The sequence below is a fragment of the Entelurus aequoreus genome, linkage group LG07, assembly GCF_033978785.1.
Source record: "Entelurus aequoreus isolate RoL-2023_Sb linkage group LG07, RoL_Eaeq_v1.1, whole genome shotgun sequence".
Taxonomy (NCBI): Eukaryota; Metazoa; Chordata; class Actinopteri; order Syngnathiformes; family Syngnathidae; genus Entelurus; species Entelurus aequoreus.
In genome coordinates, this window is record NC_084737.1 from 14,140,383 (window position 1) to 14,160,891 (window position 20,509).

Here is a 20,509-nt window from a genome sequence, read left to right on the forward strand (position 1 = left end):
CCAAATAAGTGTTTGATGAGCATTCCTCAACTTTATCAGTCTTTTTTGCCATTTGTGCCAGCTTTTTTGAAACAGGTTGCAGGCATCAAATTCCAAATGAGCTAATATTTGCAAAAAAAAATAAAAATTACTTTCTCAGTGTGAACATTAAATACCTTGTCTTCGCAGTCTATTTAATTGAATATAAGTTGAAAATGATTTGCAAATCATTGTATTCTGTTTTTATTTACCATTTACACAACGTGCCAACTTCACTGCTTTCGGGTTTTGTAGTTTGTTTACATATTTTTGTGTTGCAGATACATCCAGATGCCCAGGCCGTTCTGTTTCGAGCCAAGTAATCGCTACGTGGTCGCCATCCGCTTCCAGCGACACGGAGTGACACACAGACACCTCACTGCCTTCATTCTCATCGACTCTGTAAGGAAACTACCACCTATTTTCAACTCATCACATAATGGACATCACAATAGAAACAGTATGACAAGCATAGTAAATTACCGTATTTTCCGCACTATAAGGCGCATAGAATAGACGCTACAGTAGAGGCTGGGTTTACGTTATGCATCCCATAGTTGCGAGACCTGTTGTGGCTCAATATTGGTCCATAAATAAGGCGCCCCGGATTATAAGGCGCACTGTCAGCTTTTGAGAAAATTGGAGATTTTTAGGTGCGCCTTATAGTGCGGAAAATACGGTAGTATGAAGTTAACAATTATGGTTGTATTTGCATAACCGATAAGCATTTATTCCAGCATAAAATAATTATGGTGTTGATGACATCACCAGTGATATTGGTAGTGCATTATTTGTGACTCATTTACCTGTATTGTATCAGCGAGACCAACCTCTGTTTTACTTTATATCATATTAGTGCTGTAAGAAAGAATTGTGGTATTGTCCATCACTATGTAAAAACATAAATAGAAAATAAAGACATCTAATACATTTAAATGAAAATACACAAAATTGAATACTAATACAAATAAATATGAATGTATTACAGTTGTTTATGTACAAACCCCGTTTCCATATGAGTTGGGAAATTGTGTTAGATGTAAATATAAACGGAATACAATGATTTGCAAATCATTTTCAACCCATATTCAGTTGAATATGCTACAAAGACAACATATTTGATGTTCAAACTGATAAACTTTTTTTTTTGTGCAAATAATCATTAACTTTAGAATTTGATGCCAGCAACACGTGACAAAGAAGTTGGGAAAGGTGGCAATAAATACTGATAAAGTTGAGGAATGCTCATCAAACACTTATTTGGAACATCCCACAGGTGAACAGGCTAATTGGGAACAGGTGGGTGCCATGATTGGGTATAAAAGTAGATTCCATGAAATGCTCAGTCATTCACAAAGAAGGATGGGGCGAGGGTCACCACTTTGTCAACAAATGCGTGAGCAAATTGTTGAACAGTTTAAGAAAAACCTTTCTCAACCAGCTATTGCAAGGAATTTAGGGATTTCACCATCTACGCTCCGTAATATCATCAAAGGGTTCAGAGAATCTGGAGAAATCACTGCACGTAAGCAGCTAAGCCCGTGACCTTCCATCCCTCAGGCTGTACTGCATCAACAAGCGACATCAGTGTGTAAAGGATATCACCACATGGGCTCAGGAACACTTCAGAAACCCACTGTCAGTAACTACAGTTGGTTGCTACATCTGTAAGTGTAAGTTAAAACTCTCCTATGCAAGGCGAAAACCGTTTATCAACAACACCCAGAGACGCCGCCGGCTTCGCTGGGCCTGAGCTCATCTAAGATGGACTGATGCAAAGTGTAAAAGTCTTCTGTGGTCTGACGAGTCCACATTTCAAATTGTTTTTGGCAACTGTGGACGTCGTGTCCTCCGGACCAAAGAGGAAAAGAACCACCCGGATTGTTATAGGCGCAAAGTGTAAAAGCCAGCATCTGTGATGGTGTGGGGGTGTATTAGTGCCCAAGACATGGGTAACTTACACATCTGTGAAGGCGCCATTAATGCTGAAAGGTACATACAGGTTTTGGAGCAACATATGTTGCCATCCAAGCAACGTTACCAAGGACGCCCCTGCTTATTTCAGCAAGACAATGCCAAGCCACGTGTTACATCAACGTGGCTTCATAGTAAAAGAGTGCGGGTACTAGATTGGCCTGCCTGTAGTCCAGACCTGTCTCCCATTGAAAATGTGTGGCGCATTATGAAGCCTAAAATAGCACAACGGAGACCCCCGGACTGTTGAACAACTTAAGCTGTACATCAAGCAAGAATGGGAAAGAATTCCACCTGAGAAGTTTAAAAAATGTGTCTCCTCAGTTCCCAAACATTTACTGAGTGTTGTTAAAAGGAAAGGCCTTGTAACACAGTGGTGAACATGCCCTTTCCCAACTACTTTGGCACGTGTTGCAGCCATGAAATTCTAAGTTAATTATTATTTGCAAAAAAAAATAAAGTTTATGAGTTTGAACATCAAATATCTTGTCTTTGTAGTGCATTCAATTGAATATGGGTTGAAAAGGATTTGCAAATCATTGTATTCCGTTTATATTTACATCTAACACACTTTCCCAACTCATATGGAAACAGGGTTTGTATGTGCTACTACAAAAATATCCATATACATTTTTTAATGAAATGTAAACATTTAAAAAATACAGTCGTAAGCTTAGACTTAGACTAGACTTAGACTTCCTTTTTATTGTCATTCAAATTTGAACTTTACAGTACAGATAAGAACGAAATTTCGTTACATAAGCTCATGGTAGTGCAGGATAAGCTTGTACCGGTCGATCTACGTTCCCATCCTCACCTATGACCCACAGCTCATGACCGAAAGGACAAGATCACGGGTACAAGCGGCCGAAGCGAGTTTCCTCCGCCGGGTGGCGGGGCTCTCCCTTAGAGATAGGGTGAGAAGCTCTGCCATCCGGGGGGAGCTCAAAGTAAAGCCGCTGCTCCTCCACATCGAGAGGAGCCAGATGAGGTGGTTCGGGCATCTGGTCAGGATGCCACCCAAACGCCTCCCTAGGGAGGTGTTTAAGGCACGTCCTACCGGTAGGAGGCCACGGGGAAGACCCAGGACACGTTGGAAAGACTATCTCTCCCGGCTGGCCTGGGAACGCCTCCTGGACGAAGTGGCTTGGGAGAGGGAAGTCTGGGCTTCCCTGCTTAGGCTGCTGCCCCCGCGACCCGACCTCGGATAAGCGGAAGAAGATGGATGGATGGATGGATATATTTATTTTTTTTATTTTTTTGACTGAAAGAGCGCGCACTTGCCGGTGATGTCACGTTATTGATGGGAAAATGCATTTTCAGGCAATATGACACAGAGAGTAACAAGCGGTAGAAAATGGATTAGAAAGGACAGAAATTTTTTTTTTTTTTAACTTGGGACTTCCCACGGGCCGGATTTAAGTTAAGGTAAAGTTAAAGTACCAATGATTGTCACACACACACTATGTGTGGTGAAATTTGTCCTCTGCATTTGACCCATCACCCTTGTTCACCCCCTGGGAGGTGAGGGGAGCAGTGGGCAGCAGTGGTGGCCACGCCCAGGAATCATTTTTGCTGATTTAACCCCCAATTCCAACCCAATTTTGGACGCTGGCGGGCCCCAGTTTGGTGACCCCTGATCTAACCTTTACTGTAACTTATCAACATCCCGCCTGGTGTTGGCTGTGATCCTGTCTTCATTCAATTTTGCCTTCCAACAGTTGGTCCTGATCCCCAAATACACGGAACTCCCTGGTTTCCACGGCAACGAGATCGCGGCCGAGGTGCGACGGGAGGAGATGATCCGCTACATGTGTCTGGACTCCTTCATGATCACGCCCATGCCCGCCCTGGCCGAAATGTGCTCCAAGCTCATCTGCAGCATCTCAGCCATCGTTCATGACGGCGCCCTGCGTGAGGACACCGGCCACACCCGTGTGATGTTTGTGTAACGTCTTCTCGGGTAATGTCGTTATCGTTTGTGTTGCCTCCAGCCTGCCAGTGTGATCCTCAAGGCTCGCTCTCGGGCGAATGCGATCGCGTGGGAGGGCGGTGCCACTGTAAGGCCAACGTGATCGGTCGACAGTGTGACCAGTGTGCTCCTGGGACCTACGGCTTTGGAGTCAATGGTTGTACTGGTGAGGCAGTAGTATAGAAATCTTTCTTTGTTTTTGTCTGTATCAATAAGTCTACTGCATGGGTGTCCAAACTTTCTCTACCAAGGGCCATATACTAAAAAGCACTGGCGAGCCGTGCGTTTCCCACCTAGGCCTTCAGTGATGTCCGACTTTAATGATTACCTCTCAAAATACCGTAATTTATGTCACCACATGACCATTGCTGGAGAAATACTACACAGAAACACATTTACGCCCTACTGGGCGTAAACGATTCAACAGTGTACACACGTACAAAACAATTTTTTTTTCTTATGTGGTACTGTCAAAATTAGAATTGCAAAAAACATATTAAACGTGAACAAATTAAGAAATAAAATATTTGAACTCACAGTTTCACTGCAAAAACTGAAATCTAAGTAAGATGAAATATCTCCAATAAGGGGGATATTTGCTTATTTTCTGTCTGATAAGATAATTCTTCTCACTAAGCAGATTTTATGTTAGAGTGTAAGGTTGTTTTAAGTGTTTTGGTCCTAAAATGATCTCAGTAAGATATTACAGCTTGTTGCTGAAATGTTATGACCTATATTGAGTAAAACATGCTTGAAACTAGAATATCAACCCATTACCTCACTTCACTCATCATCAAGGGTTTGAATTGGGGGTTAAATCACCAAAATGAATCCTGGGCGCGGCCGCCGCCGCTGCTCACTGCTCTCCTCATCTCCCAGGGGGTGAGGGTGATGGGTCAAATGTAGAGGATAATCTCACCACACCTAGTGTGTCTCTGACAATCATTGGTACTTTCACTTTTTTTAACTTTAACTTTGTATATCTGTATTTAATATTATTTGATATTTGTTTAGATTGACACATTTCCTGTTTTAGACCGCAACATTATCAAATTAAGGACACTCATTATGTAGGTCTTGCTTGCGCTATTTCGATACTTGTTATTTTGCTTGTATCGGATCGATATCCGATACCAATATTGGATCAGGACACCCCTAAAAGTTTAACTTACATTATGTCTTTTTGCGCTTTTTTTCTTGCATTGTTACTTGTGCTTTTTGACTTTATTTCAACCATGTCGGTCCTACAAAACTCGAGTTGTGAGCCGCAAATGGCCTCTTTGGACACACGTGCTCTATAGTATAAAGTAGGGATAAATGCTTTAAAATGTAATAACGGAAATTATCGGGATCGGTTTCAAAATTATCGGTATCGGTTTCAAAAAGTAAAATGTATGACTTTTTAAAACGCCGCTGTGTACATGGACATAGGAAGAAGGACAGAGCGCCAATAAACCTTAAAGGCACTGCCTTTGCATGCCGGCCCAGTCACATAATGTCTACGTTTTTTTTACACACTCACAAGTGAATGCAAGGCATACTTGGTCAACAGCCATACAGGTCACACTGAGGGTAGCCGTATACACAACTTTAACACTGTTATAAATATGCGCCACACTGTGAACCCACACCAAACAAGAATGACAAACACATTTCGGGAGAACATCCGCACCGTAACACAACATAAACACAACAGAACAAATACCCAGAACCCCTTGCAGCACTAACTCTTCCGGGACGCTACAATATACACCCCCCCCCCTCCCACACACACACACACTTCAACCCCGCCCACCTCAACCTCCTAATGCTCTCTCAGGGAGAGCATGTCCCAAATTCCAAGCTGCTGTTTTGAGGCATGTTAAAAAAAATAATGCATTTTTTTCCATAACTTTAGTTGATTTATTTTGGAAAACCTTGTTACATTGTTTAATGCATCCAGCGGGGCATCACAACAGAATTAGGCATAATAATGTGTTAATTCCACAACTGTATATATCGGTATCGGTTGATATCGGTATTGGTAATTAAGAGTTGGACAATATCTGCAAAAAAGCCATTATCGGACATCTCTAGTATAAAGCTTTTCTCGCGTAGTTCTTAAAGAGGGAAGTGGGACCGACTCTCTTATCTTCTTGTATAAAATGCCCATTTTGTCAAAGTAGTGCTGGCACGACAGCTATGACTTGAACAATGTTTAAAATATTATTTTTTTCTTTCCAGCCTGTGACTGTCATCCGGAAGGTTCCTTGAGCCACCAGTGCGACCCGGTGAGCGGCCAGTGCCAGTGCCGGCAGGGAGCCAGGGGGCGCCAGTGCTCCGATTGCCAACCGGGCCAATGGGGCTTCCCCAGCTGCAGCCCCTGCCAGTGTAACGGCCACTCGGACGACTGTGACACACAAACGGGCGAATGCCGACAATGCCGGGACTACACGACCGGACACCTTTGTGAACGGTGAGCGATGCGTAGAATATCGTACTTGTTTTGGTACAATGATGGTATATGACTTAACTTGGTCATCCCAGTTGTCAAAACGGCTTCTTTGGGAACCCGGCGCTTGGCTCAGGGGACCACTGTCGCCCCTGCCCCTGCCCCGGTAATCCTGGATCGGATCACTTCAACGGCGACTCCTGCCGAGCTGACATCTCTTCCAACCTCATTATGTGCAATTGCAGACCAGGTTATGCTGGTAAGCACTCGTTAACACACCTGATTTGTTTAGTGCCACACCTCCATTAGACACCTCTGTTCTGAAAATAAGCTACAGTTGGAGCCACCAAATGATTGTCAATATCTTTACCAAAACTGGTACCACCATGTTATTTCAAGTTCAAGTTCAAGTACCAATGATTGTCACATACACACTAGGTGTAGCGTTGATGCTCGAAACCGGTTTTCCAGGTTGTTCGATAAGAAAATAAGCTACAGGTGGAGCCCCCAAATGATTGTCAATATCTTTACCAAAACTGGTACCACCATGTTATTTCAAGTTCAAGTACCAATGATTGTCACGTACACACTAGGTGTAGGGTTGATGCTCGAAACCGGTTTTCCCGGTTGTTCGATAAGAAAATAAGCTACAGGTGGAGCCACCAAATGATTGTCAATATCTTTACCAAAACTGGTACCACCATGTTATTTCAAGTTCAAGTACCAATGATTGTCACATACACACTAGGTGTAGGGTTGATGCTTGAAACCGGTTTTTTCCCGGTTGTTCGATAAGAAAATAAGCTACAGTTGGAGCCACCAAATGATTGTCAATATCTTTACCAAAACTGGTACCACCATGTTATTTCAAGTTCAAGTTCAAGCACCAATGATTGTCACATACACACTAGGTGTAGGGTTGATGCTCGAAACCGGTTTTCCCGGTTGTTCGATAAGAAAATAAGCTACAGTTGGAGCCACCAAATGATTGTCAAAATCTTTACCAAAACTGATACCACCATGTTATTTCAAGTTCAAGTTCAAGTACCAATGATTGTCACATACACACTAGGTCTAGGGTTGATGCTCGAAACCGGTTTTCCCGGTTGTTCGGTATGAAAAGAACTGAGTCCTCGGACTCGAATCCCTTTTTGAGAACCGGTACCCGTTATCGAGACCACTATAGTAAAGAAAAAGAGTTGGTTCTTTATTCGAATCCCTTCCCACAGGAATTGCCCTGTGGCACGCAATGTTATGCCCATTTGATTGTAGACTCTTACTGACACCTTGTGGCGATATGAAAATACTACGCGTCATTAGTCTGGCCACTTCCGGGTTGACGAGTCAGTTCAGTTCATGAGAAAATTGAGAAGTAGACAAGTTGTGTTAGCTCCTACAAGCCTTGGAAAAGATAAGTCTGTAAGTAAACTGTTTAACTTGTTTATGTAACTCCATATTAAGGTGGAAAGTGGTTACATTTTATAGTAAGATGTCTATTGAAAAACGATTTTTGTGCACTGTTTCAATGGATGTTTTGAGGACTTAAAATGGCTGCCAGTCGTGTATTTCCACCATCAAAATAGTTTCAACACTCAGAAGTATTTGTTTGATGATAGTACTGTATATTTGTGTGAAGCTAATATTTACATATTGTGTATTACATTTGAGTATGTTCATTGAATCACATAGCTTATACATTTGTCATTGTGTGTATTTCAGTTCAAAAATAAATAAAAAAACAGTCCAGTGCAAGACAAAAGTAAAGATAGGAAAAGACAAAGCAAGATCAACAACAATAAAGAGCCTAAATTGATTAATCTGCTTTGGAACTTTATTAGACGTCTTGGATTGTTTGTTAGCTGTCTGCCAAGCTGTATAACCTCAACACATATAGTGAGGGCAGAACAGGCAATATGCAATTATTGCCAGGCTTCGCTCTCATGTAAGGGAAGAAGAATTGTTGATTGATGACTGTGGTGTTCTTAGTGTCATAGTGTGTGTAGTTAGTATGTTCCAATAGCAGCAGAAGTGCACTTTTTGGAGAGCTGTATTATTTTCAGTTTTGTGCCCAAGGGACTGATTTTATTTAACACTATATTATTATTTATACACCTATAGTAATCACAGAGACAGGTTGTTTTTGTGTTACTGTATATATTTGTTTTTCTGAAAAATCCCACTTAATATACTCTGGGTAACAACAGTCAATTATTTTTTTTTAGGGGGGTAACAGTCAATATTTATTTATTTTATTTTATTTATTTTTTTCTTATAAAATAAAAGTGAGCTTTTGTTAAACCAAATATTGTGTTCAGGCCGATATTATCGGACATCTCTAATTTAAAACATTGATAACAAATTCAGAAAAACACCGTAAGTAAAGTTTTTAATTATTTAATTTGTTTAAAAGTTTAAAGAGGCATCTCATTTGAAAGTACCCCAATAGTTGGCTGGTAGTCTCTGCAGTTGGAGAAATACTGGACCGTAAATGCGGTAAATATATCCAAGGTGTTTATTCACTTAATCCACAAAGTTCATTTTTAAACTTGAATAATGATTTAGAACAGGGGTGCCCATTATGTGGATGGCGGAGGGTGTGTCAGTCCATCGCCAGCCAGGCATTAAAAAAATAGACCTAAAAATTAGCGACCATCAATCTTCACAAAGAAGTCACTTTTGTCACTTGATTGACATTCACGGCACCCGAGGGTCTCGTGAGATGACGCCGGCTGCTGCCCGGTCATTATTAAGAAAAAATGACCGACAGGAAGGCGAGAAACACTTTTTTATTTCAACAGACTCTCGCGCCATACCTGCCGCCAAAACTGCACAGTTCCTGTCATCACAATAAAAGCGCTGCTTCATCCTGCCCGCGCTAACAAAATAAGAGTCTCAGAAAGCTGGCGTGTACAAGCTAGCAAGCTACGCCAATGTATTTCTTGTCAAGTGTATAAAAAGGAGTATGGAAGCTGGACAAACAAAAAGCAACCTTTCATGTGGTATTGGACAGAAAGGAGGACTTTTTTTTTCTCCTCCATTTGAAAATGTGGACGTTATCAGCACTACTGTCTGATTCCTATCAATGCAAGTCATCACTATCAGGTCATACACCAACTTATATTCTTGTCTTCATGAAAGAAAGGAATGCTAAACATGCTTGTGTTATCCTTAAACACCTTTAACTTGTTAACAAAAACCTCTCTTTCATAAATAAAGCAATATAAATGATAAATATGAATGAAGTAGATCCCCTTGACTTGATCAATTGAAAAGTAGCTCGCCTGCAGGAAAAGTGTGAGCACCCTTGGTTTAGGACATTATTCTAGGTTGTATTTCTATATTTATGACCACTGCTCTCTACATAATTGGACACCTAAAAGTAGAGATGTCCAATAATGGCTTTTTTGCCGATATCCCGATATTGTCCAACTCTTAATAACCGATTCCGATATCAACCGATACCGATATATACAGTCGTGGAATTAACACATTATTATGCCTAATTTTGTTGTGATGCCCCGCTGGATGCATTAAACAATGTAACAAGGTTTTCCAAAATAAATCAACTGAAGTTATGGAAAAAAATGCCAACATGGCACTCCCATATTTATTATTGAAGTCACACTATTTTTTTTAACATGCCTCAAAAACAGCAGCTTGGAATTTGGGACATGCTCTCCCTGAGAGGGTGTATATTGTATCATCCCGTAAGAGTTAGTGCTGCAAGGGGTTCTGGGTATTTGTTCTGTTGTGTTTATGTTGTGTTACGGTGCGGATGTTCTCCCGAAATGTGTTTGTCATTCTTGTTTGGTGGGGGTTCACAGTGTGGCGCATATTTGTAACAGTGTTAAAGTTGTTTATACGGCTACCCTCAGTGTGACCTGTATGGCTGTTGACCAAGTATGCCTTGCCTTCACTTGTGTGTGTGTGAAAAGCCGTAGATATTATGTGACTGGGCCAGCAAACAAAGGCAGTGCCTTTAAGGTTTATTGGCGCTCTGTACCTCTCCCTACGTCCGTGTACACAGCCGCGTTTTAAAAAGTCATACATTTTACTTTTAGAAACTGATACCGATAATTTTGAAACCGATACCGATAATTTCCGATATCACATTTTAAAGCATTTATCGGCCGATAATATCGGCAGTCCGATATCATCGGACATCCCTGCCTAAAAGCATTGTCATTGTCGTCCTATTGTATTTTTAATGGCGTCTTTTACTCCCCCAGGACCCCGCTGCGACCAGTGCGCCCCCGGTTTCTATGGCAACCCGGCGCAAACAGGCGGCCAGTGCCTCCCGTGCGAGTGCAGCGGCAACATCGACACTCAGGACCCCGGGTCTTGTGACCCCAGGACAGGGCAGTGCCTAAAGTGCCTGTACCACACCGACGGGCCATCTTGTGCCCAGTGTCAGCACGGTTACTACGGCAACGCTTTGGCCCACGATTGTAGACGTATGTTGTTGTTTTTTTAAGTAGTGTATTTTAGAACCTTTCGATACATCTAATATGAACCCTGTGTTTGTGATTCCAGGCTGTACCTGCGTGACCGCCGGCACCATCCAGTCGGCTTGTATTGACGGAGAGTGCGACTGCGACCGCCAGACTGGCGCTTGCCAATGCAGGGAGAATGTCTCCGGCCATAACTGCGACCAGTGCGCTCCAAATCACTGGAACTACGGCCACAACCGAGGCTGCGAGCCCTGCGACTGCAACTCACAACACTCCATGGGGCAGCACTGCAATATGGTGAATGAATCGTTTGTTTTTACAGCTTTGGTTCATTTATTTGTAATAATACAGTTCAGTAAACAAGCCAGAATTAGAGGCTATCTTTCACCCGAAGCCCCCCTGACCATAATGTTAAAAAGGCACTAAAAAAACATAAATACAAGATGTGTAAATGTTTGGCCACCTAACAATGCCATCCGATTCTGATTCCTAAAGTGACGATTTGATTCAAAATAGACTCAGACCGATTCTCGCAATGTTTTATTTGGGATAAGAATTACAATGAAACTTTTTACAAACAGGTTCAATGTTAAAAAAGTTCCTTCTGGTTGCGTGGAGATGGCCTAAAATGCCATCCATCCATCCATTTTCTACCGCTTGTCCCTTTTTTGGGGTCGCTGGAGCCTATCTCAGCTGCATTCGGGCGGTAGGCGGGGTACACCCTGGACAAGTCGTGGCCTAAAATGTATTTTTATTAAAAATTGATTCTTATTTTTAAAAAAAACTATTCAAAAATTAAAGCTGCAAGCAGCGATGGACGGGGCCGACTTTGAGGGCTCATAAAATCCAAACCGGAGCAGTAATTAAAACTCTTTCATCAACTTTTAATCAGAAGGGTTTAATCTCTCTCCTGTGCTAAATTTGAAACCGACACGACAAACGCGCTCAGAGGAGATAATGTTTGAAAAAAGGTGACTGTTTTTACACAACTTTTGTTTTGAAGGGGGAATTGCAAACTTCCTGTTGATTTTTGCTGGGGGTTGTCAGTGTATGAAATACAGGTTTAAGTGAGACCTACATAGAGGTTTTTGTTTCATGTCTCTACGACATTCCTACTGGGAGTTACAGGCAGTTTTGTCAGTGATTTCTTCCTAGGGGGCGCTAGAGCGCAATTTTGAGTTTTGGGACTTGGTTTTTTGATTAGATCGCAATTTTCGCCAGTCCTGATGTGTGTGTCCAATTTGGTGAGTTTTGAATTTTGATTGATCGAGACTTTTATTAGTAGGTTGCACAGTGAAGTACATATTCCGTACAATTGACCACTAAATGGTAACACCCGAATAAGTTTTTCAACTTGTTTAAGTCGGGGTCCACTTAAATTAATTCATGTTAAGGGGGTCAAATTAAAACTCAAAGAGGCGGCGGTATAATAATAAAACGCTAGAAATACAATAGGGTCCTCTGTCCCAAAGGGACTCGGTCCCTAATGATGACTCTTTTTAGAATTTGTGTCATGATCCGATGGCTTGATTTATGTTTTGTGGCTTTTTACCTGTGTTAGTCTGTTTTCGTGCTCTACCCTCTTTCCTTTCGTTTACCTTTGGTTTCCATGGACACTAATTCTCCACACCTGACCTTGTTTAGTAATTAGTGTTCCCACCAGCTGTTTTGGGTAATCACTCCCCTTTATTGTATTTTCCACGCACCGGATTATAAGGCGCACCTTCAATGAATGTCATATTTCAAAACTTTGTTCACATATAAGGCGCACGGGATTATAAGGCGCACCAATGCATCCATTAGATGGAGCTGCGCTAAAGGGAATGTCAACAAAACAGTCAGATAGGTCAGTCAAACTTTATTAACATATTACAAACCAGCGTTCTAACAACTCTGTTCACTCCCAAAATGAATAAACAGCTGATTTACTCGTGTTACGGTAAATCAAACGTGCAATCACAAAATAGTAACACTCAAAATAGTGCAGAGCAATAACAATATATCAATAACTCAACGTTGCTCAAACGTTAATGTCACACAACACAACACACAAAATAAACATTTAAAGCTCACTTTTTGAACTTATTCCTCATCCACAAATCCCTCGAATTCTTCTTCTTCAGTGTCCGAATTAAATAGTTAAATGCCCGGCTCCGTCTTGTCGAAGTCATTAATGGAGTCAGTGTCGCTGCTGTTGTCCAGCAGTTCAGTGACAATTCCTGCCTTCCTGAAAGCTCGGACCACAGTTGAGACTGATATATCAGCCCAGGCATTTACGATCCACTGGCAGATAGTGGCGTATGTCGTCCGGCGCTGTCTCCCTGTCTTGGTGAACGTGTGTTCGCCTTCTGTCTTCCACTGTTCCCACGCAGTTCGCAGTCTAGTTTTGAATGTCCTGTTGACACCAATATCCATCGGCTGGAGTTCTTTTGTCAATCCACCCGGCTGCTCTATTCCCGTGTTCTGCTGCGTGACTGATTGCCTTGAGTTTGAACTCTGCGTCGTAAGCGTGTCTCTTAGTAGGAGCCATTTTGGGGTCTTTACAGAAACACACAAATGGAAATGAAACGTCATATCCCAGCATGCACCTCGCGCTTCTTCTTCTACGGGGAAAAATAAGTTGGCGGCTGTTTACCGTAGTTGCGAGACCTAAACTTTATGAAAATGAATTTTAGGTTTGTTGTGGCTTAAATATTGGTCCATATATAAGGCGCACCGGATTATAAGGCGCATTGTCAGCTTTTGAGAAAATATTTGGTTTTTACACTACCGTTCAAAAGTTTGGAGTCACCCAAACAATTTTGTGGAATAGCCTTCATTTCTAAGAACAAGAATAGACTGTCGAGTTTCAGATGAAAGTTCTCTTTTTCTGGCCATTTTGAGCGTTTAATTGACCCCACAAATGTGATGCTCCAGAAACTCAATCTGCTCAAAGGAAGGTCAGTTTTGTAGCTTCTGTAACGAGCTAAACCGTTTTCAGATGTGTGAACATGATTGCACAAGGGTTTTCTAATCATCAATTAGCCTTCTGAGCCAATGAGCAAACACATTGTACCATTAGAACACTGGAGTGATAGTTGCTGGAAATGAGCCTCTATACACCTATGTAGATATTGCACCAAAAACCAGACATTTGCAGCTAGAGTAGTCATTTACCACATTAGCAATGTATAGAGTGTATTTCTTTAAAGTTAAGACTAGTTTAAAGTTATCTTCATTGAAAAGTACAGTGCTTTTCCTTCAAAAATAAGGACATTTCAATGTGACCCCAAACTTTTGAACGGTAGTGTAGGTGCGCCTTATAGTGCGGAAAATACGGTATATATTTCAGTCACCCAGCTCAAGTCACTGGGTCAATGCTTGCTCTTTGCGACATTTACGTTGGTTCCTGTTTCCACTACGTCGGTGTATTTTTTTCCTAGTTTAGGATGTAAATGGAGTATTGTTGGTGCTTTTTGGATGGTTATTTCTTGTTTTTTTTGGGGCAGAATGGAGGACCTTCCATTGGCTCTGTTGTAAGCATACTTTTGTTTACGACGGTATATCCATAGGATGCATAGAAAAAAATACATCCGTCGTGATAAGGATTGTGAACAATAGGCAAAATTCCAAAAAAAAGCACATGTGTGGACAGCACCTTTTAGCTCTTATTTCCAAAATTGTGTACACTACTGAATTGGGGTCTTATGGCCGCTTATGTGGACACTTATACTGCCATCTGGTGGTGTCAGAAGAGTATAACACACGATGGAATTTGGAAAAAAAAGTGTAAAAATAAGAATTAGCATGTCACTAAACATGAAGTACACGTTTGTGCACTTATGAACTAAGTACATCATATCAAAAGATGATTCTTAGTTTTTATTCTAATTAGGGTCCAATAAGCCCAAGTAGCGAAGAGAAATAAAAAAAGCATGTAAACAAACAGCTTGGGCCTTAAGAGATTAATAGTGTCATGATGCATGTTTTTGGTAATGTTTCTGTGTTAGTCTGTTTCCTGGGTGCACCCTCTATCCCTGTTTACTGTTGGTTTCCATGGGCACTGATTCTCCTCACCTGTCTTAGTTTAGCAATTAGTGTTCTCACCAGGTGTTTTGGTTAATCACTCCCCTTTATAGTGTGCGGTCACCCAGCAGTAGTTGCTGGGTCAATGTTTGCTGTAGGCAAAATTTACGTCTCATGTTTTTTCTCATCGCTGTAGCAAAGTCTAGCTTTCCTCGTTTTTTCACCTTTGGTGACATTTTGGTTTTGTTCTGCTCCACGCTTGCTAGCGTCCTCAGTTTTGTATTTTTGTCTTGCCTTTAATTTATTAAAAGAATACTTCATCTTACCTCCACGACACTCCTGCTTGTCTCCTGCCTTGGAAGGAACACAACAATCGCAGCCATGCGTCGAAGACGTAACAAATAGATTGTTGTGGCTGCTGTTCGCCCTTGGCGACTATCTCTTTTTTTTCCGGCTCCACACTTAACGAGTGTCTGAGTGTTTGTTGATAGCGGGGGGTGTATTTTGTAGCATCCCGGAAGAGTTAGTGCTGCAAAGAATTCTGGGTATTTGTTCTGTTGTGTTACGGTGCGGATGTTCTCCCGAAATGTGTTTGTCATTCTTGTTTGGTGTGGATTCACAGTGTGGCGTATATTTCTAACAGTATTAAAGTTGTTTATACGGTCATCCTCAGTGTAACCTGTATCGCTGTTGATCAAGTATGCGTTGCATTGACGTGTGTGCGTATTGAAGCCGCACATATCTTGTGACTGGGCCGACACGTTGTTAGAATGGATGAAAAGCGGACGTGACGACAGCTCGTAGAGGACGTTAAAGGCAGTGCCTTTAAGGCACGCCCCCAAGACTGTGGTCCGGGTGGACTACGAGATATAATGACTGATGAACACCTTCATTGGATAATGAAGGTTGCCTCAGCTCAAAGCCTGAGCTCTGACATTAATGAACTAGCATCCAAGAAAAGATGGCAGGTATCTGGTTTGGGCACATCAGATTAGATCAGTGTGTTGCAAACTGAGCAGTTTAAAGTCCTGATTGGTTGGTTTATTCATTGTTATTTTATTGTCAAATTTATTAGCCTGTGGAAAAAGTTAATGTTGATATTTACCTCAGAAGGCTGCAAATAGAAAAGAGGCATTCAATTTTTATTTAAATTGTATTTGATACGCCATCGATATTTTTTAATTATTATTATCATTATTTGAAACTCGATTTTGCATGTCACTATAAAGTTATATAAGCCTTGCTTGTTCAATATTCAATGCAAAACTTGTTTGGGTCCCTATTAAAAGGTTAATTTGTTCAACCTTGGCCCCCGCAGCTTTGTTCAGTTTTACATTTTGGCCCACTCTGTATTTGAGTTTGACACCCCTGCGTTACATGATGCCAGATTTGGCCATGAGTTTGACACCCTCGTGCACTACACAGACACACACATCCGTCGGTAGCTGTTGCTACTCAATATGGCCTCCGGTCCGTCAATCAGATACGTCGGTGTGCAACATAAACTCAAATAACAATTCCTATTGTTACAAAATGCACACCCACCTAACATGCTATTTGATTGTATTGATTTTTGATTGATACATATGTAAAAGGTGTGTGCTCTGCACATGAATGCCATGCACAAATATTTATTTCTAGTTGTTATGAAAAAAACTGTGACGGATCTGTGATTAGCATAGAAAAATTTGAGAAAAAATCATAGTAAATATAACATACTATTTATATTTCCAAAAATTCTAGGTTTAGATTATTTAGGCTGTATTTGGTTAGCCTCCCAAAGACGTGTTACATTTTATTTAATGAGGTTTGTCCTTTATACTGCAGTTCACTGGGCAGTGCCACTGCCGGCCAGGCTTCGGCGGGAAGGAGTGCACCGAGTGTGAGCAGCTTCACTGGGGAGACCCACAACTGCAGTGTCAAGGTAAAACTATTAGGGATGGGTACCTTTCACATTTGAACCGACACAAATTCCCGGTTCCTGGAAATCGGTACCAATTTTCAGTACTTTTTTGCGTGTTCATGTGGTAATAAATGTTGTTAAATTTTCATTTTTCATTTCATTTTTATTTATTTCCTTCATTGATGTGCATCTTTGATCGATAGACAATTAAACCTCAGCAACTAAACACATATTTACACACCAATGCCTGAGAAGGAGCAGGATGAAGAAAAATCGTATATTTTCCTGCCCCCTTCAACATAATACGTAGTCTTACTTAATGGTTATCATACAAACCAAACACATACATCCAAATATAATGAAAACAAACAAAAAACACAACAAGTGCAAAACTTCGTGAAGTACAAACCGAACAAAAGAAGTAATATACACCTCACGGGATGATACAAAACAAATACAAAACCAGACACAAAAAATAAGTCAAGTAATAAATATAAAGCAAAATGTAAACACTTATGGCTGTCCATATGATCTTATTGTTCTGTCTTTATATATTTTTTTCAATTGGAATATATTTTTACAATCTTTTATCTCATTGTAAAGAGAATTCCATAGTTTAACCCCCACCACTGATATGCACATTTGTTTTAAAGTTGTCCTTGAATACTGATGTTGGAAATGACCTTTTCTTCTGTGCTCTTCATTCTCAGAAGTGATGATAAACATTTTTTGTAAATTTGCTGGTAATGTTTTACTTTTAGCCTTAAACATAACACATAATGTCTGTAACGTTACTAGCTCCTGTAGTTTCAATAAACCAGAATTAATAAATAATATGCTAGTGTGTTCTAAGTAATCTACTTTATGAATAATCCTTATAGCTCTTTTCTGTAGTTGATACAATGCCTTTATGTTACTCTTATATGTGTTCTCCCACACTTCCACACAGTAGCTGATATATGGCAATTAGGGATGTCCGATAATGGCTTTTTTGCCGATATCCGATATTCCGATATTGTCCAACTCTTAATTACCGATACCGATATCAACCGATACCGATATATACAGTCGTGGAATTAACACATTATTATGCCTAATTGGGACAACCAGGTATGGTGAAGATAAGGTCCTTTTTTAAAAATTAATAAAATAAGATAAATAAATTAAAAACATTTTCTTGAATAAAAAAGAAAGTAAAACAATATACAAACAGTTACATAGAAACTAGTAATTTATGAAAAATAAAAATACACCAATTACACCACAAATAACGTTTGAACAGACTGAATATACTGTAGCAACTAGGGATGTCCGATAATGGCTTTTTGCCGATATCCGATATTGTCCAAATCTTAATTACCGATACCGATATCAACCGATACCGACATCAACCGATACCGATATATACAGTCGTAGAATTAACACATTATTATGCCTAATTTGGACAACCAGGTATGGTGAAGATAAGGTCCTTTTAAAAATAAAAATAAGATAAATAAATTAAAAACATTTTCTTGAATAAAAAAGAAAGTAAAACAATATAAAAACAGTTACATAGAAACTAGTAATTAATGTAAATTAGTAAAATTAACTGTTAAAGGTTAGTACTATTAGTGGACCAGCAGCACGCACAATCATGTGTGCTTACGGACTGTATCCCTTGCAGACTGTATTGATATATATTGATATATAATGTAGGAACCAGAATATTAATAACAGAAAGAAACAACCCTTTTGTGTGAATGAGTGTAAATGGGGGAGGGAGGTTTTTTGGGTTGGTGCACTAATTGTAATTGTATCTTGTGTTTTTTATGTTGATTTAATGAATAAAAAAAAATTAAAAAACGATACCGATAATAAAAAAAACGATACCGATAATTTCCGATATTACATTTTAAAAGATTTATCGGCCGATATTATTGGCAGGCCGATATTATCGCACATCTATAGTAGCAACTATATCATGTCTGTCTTGTTCCTCTCCAGAGTGCAACTGCCATCCTCAGGGCTCGGAAGTAGCACAGTGTGATCGCACCACCGGGGCGTGCCGTTGCAAGGACGGGGCGGCGGGGAAACTCTGCGACGAGTGCGCCCGCGGCTTCACCGGCGCCTTCCCCGAGTGCGTGCGGTGCCACGCCTGCTTCCAGCTGTGGGACGACGTAGTGTGCCAGATCAAACGCGACCTGGAGCACATCCAGATCACCGCCAACAAGATCCTGGAGAGCGGCGTCACACCGGGCGTTGGCGACGCTCGCATCAAGGAGCTGGAGAGGAAGCTGAAGCAGGTGCAGGATCTGATTGGCCGACAGGACAGCGAGAGAGTCCACCAGCTGCTTGGACAAAGCATCGACGACCTCAGGTCAGCATGAAGCCGACCAGGATTGGAAGTTTTCTGAAATGTGGTTCAAACATGAGCGTCAATTGTCTGGTCGCGTTTCAGGGCAGAGATAGCGTTGACCGACGGGCGCCTGATGGGCGTCGCTCGAGAGCTTAACGCCACGGCGGAGGACGAGGGCGCGCTGAGGCGTACGCTGAGCGACCTGGAGAGACAGTTGACCGACATCAACGCAACGGTGGCTTCCAAGAGGCAGCATCTGGAGGACTACCTCAACTCAGGGTTTGGAGGTAATTTACACATTCATCACATGTATCATACATATAAGTACACCTTAACATAAAAATAATATACAATGCATACAAATAATCCTTAATATATAAGAAATATACAATACATACAAATACACCTTAACATAAAAATAATATATAATGCCTACAAATAAGCTTTAGTATATAAAGACTATATATTACATATAAATATACCTTAACATATAAGGAATATATAATGCATTAAAATAATCCTTAATATAAAAAGAATATACAGTATAATACATGTAAATACACCTTAAAGGCCTACTGAAGTGAGATTTTCTTATTTAAACAGGGATAGCAGGTCCATTCTATGTGTCATACTTGATCATTTCGCGATATTGCCATATTTTTGCTGAAAGGATTTAGTAGAGAACATCGACGATAAAGTTCGCAACTTTTGGTCGCTGATAAAAAAGCCTTGCCTGTACCGGAAGTAGCGTGACATCACAGATTGTGGAGCTCCTCACATCTGCACATTGTTTACAATCATGGCCACCAGCAGCGAGAGCGATTCGGACCGAGAAAGCGACGATTACCCCATTAATTTGAGCGAGGATGAAAGATTTGTGGATGAGGAAAGTGAGAGTGAAGGATTAGAGGGCAGTGGAAGCGATTCAGATAGGGAAGATGCTGTGAGAGGCGGGTGGGACCTGATATTCAGCTGGGAATGACTAAAACAGTAAATACACACAAGACATATATATACTCTATTAGCCACAACACAACCAGGCTTATATTTAATATGCCACAAATTAATCCCGCATAACAAACACCTCCCCCCTCCCGTCCATATAACCCGCCAATACAACTCAAACACCCGCACAACACACTCAATCCCACAGCCCAAAGTACCGTTCACCTCCCCAAAGTTCATACAGCACATATATTTCCCCAAAGTCCCCAAAGTTACGTACCTGACATGCACATAGCGGCACGCACGTACGGGCAAGCGATCAAATGTTTGGAAGCCGCAGCTGCGTACTCACGGTAGCGCGTATCCAACTCAAAGTCCTCCTGGTAAGAGTCTCTCTTGTCCCATCTCCACAGGCCAATGGTAAAGCTTGACTCTCATATTTCGGGAATGTAAACAATGAAACACCGGCTAC

The 20,509-nt window shown here is 41.0% G+C and overlaps 1 protein-coding gene across 2 annotated transcripts in view; it reads left to right on the plus strand.

Annotated features, from left to right (window-relative positions):
* The window catches only part of lamb2l (laminin, beta 2-like), a 147,240-nt gene that overhangs the window by 109,864 nt on the left and 16,867 nt on the right, over nt 1-20,509 (plus strand). For both annotated transcript variants that reach the window (XM_062052625.1, XM_062052626.1), the window contains exons 18-27: nt 300-420; nt 3,714-3,906; nt 3,987-4,130; nt 6,188-6,419; nt 6,491-6,654; nt 10,625-10,849; nt 10,929-11,143; nt 16,679-16,775; nt 18,741-19,113; nt 19,195-19,379. In XM_062052625.1, coding sequence (XP_061908609.1) covers nt 300-420; nt 3,714-3,906; nt 3,987-4,130; nt 6,188-6,419; nt 6,491-6,654; nt 10,625-10,849; nt 10,929-11,143; nt 16,679-16,775; nt 18,741-19,113; nt 19,195-19,379 — 1,949 coding nt within the window. The remainder of the gene's footprint in view (nt 1-299; nt 421-3,713; nt 3,907-3,986; nt 4,131-6,187; nt 6,420-6,490; nt 6,655-10,624; nt 10,850-10,928; nt 11,144-16,678; nt 16,776-18,740; nt 19,114-19,194; nt 19,380-20,509) is intronic.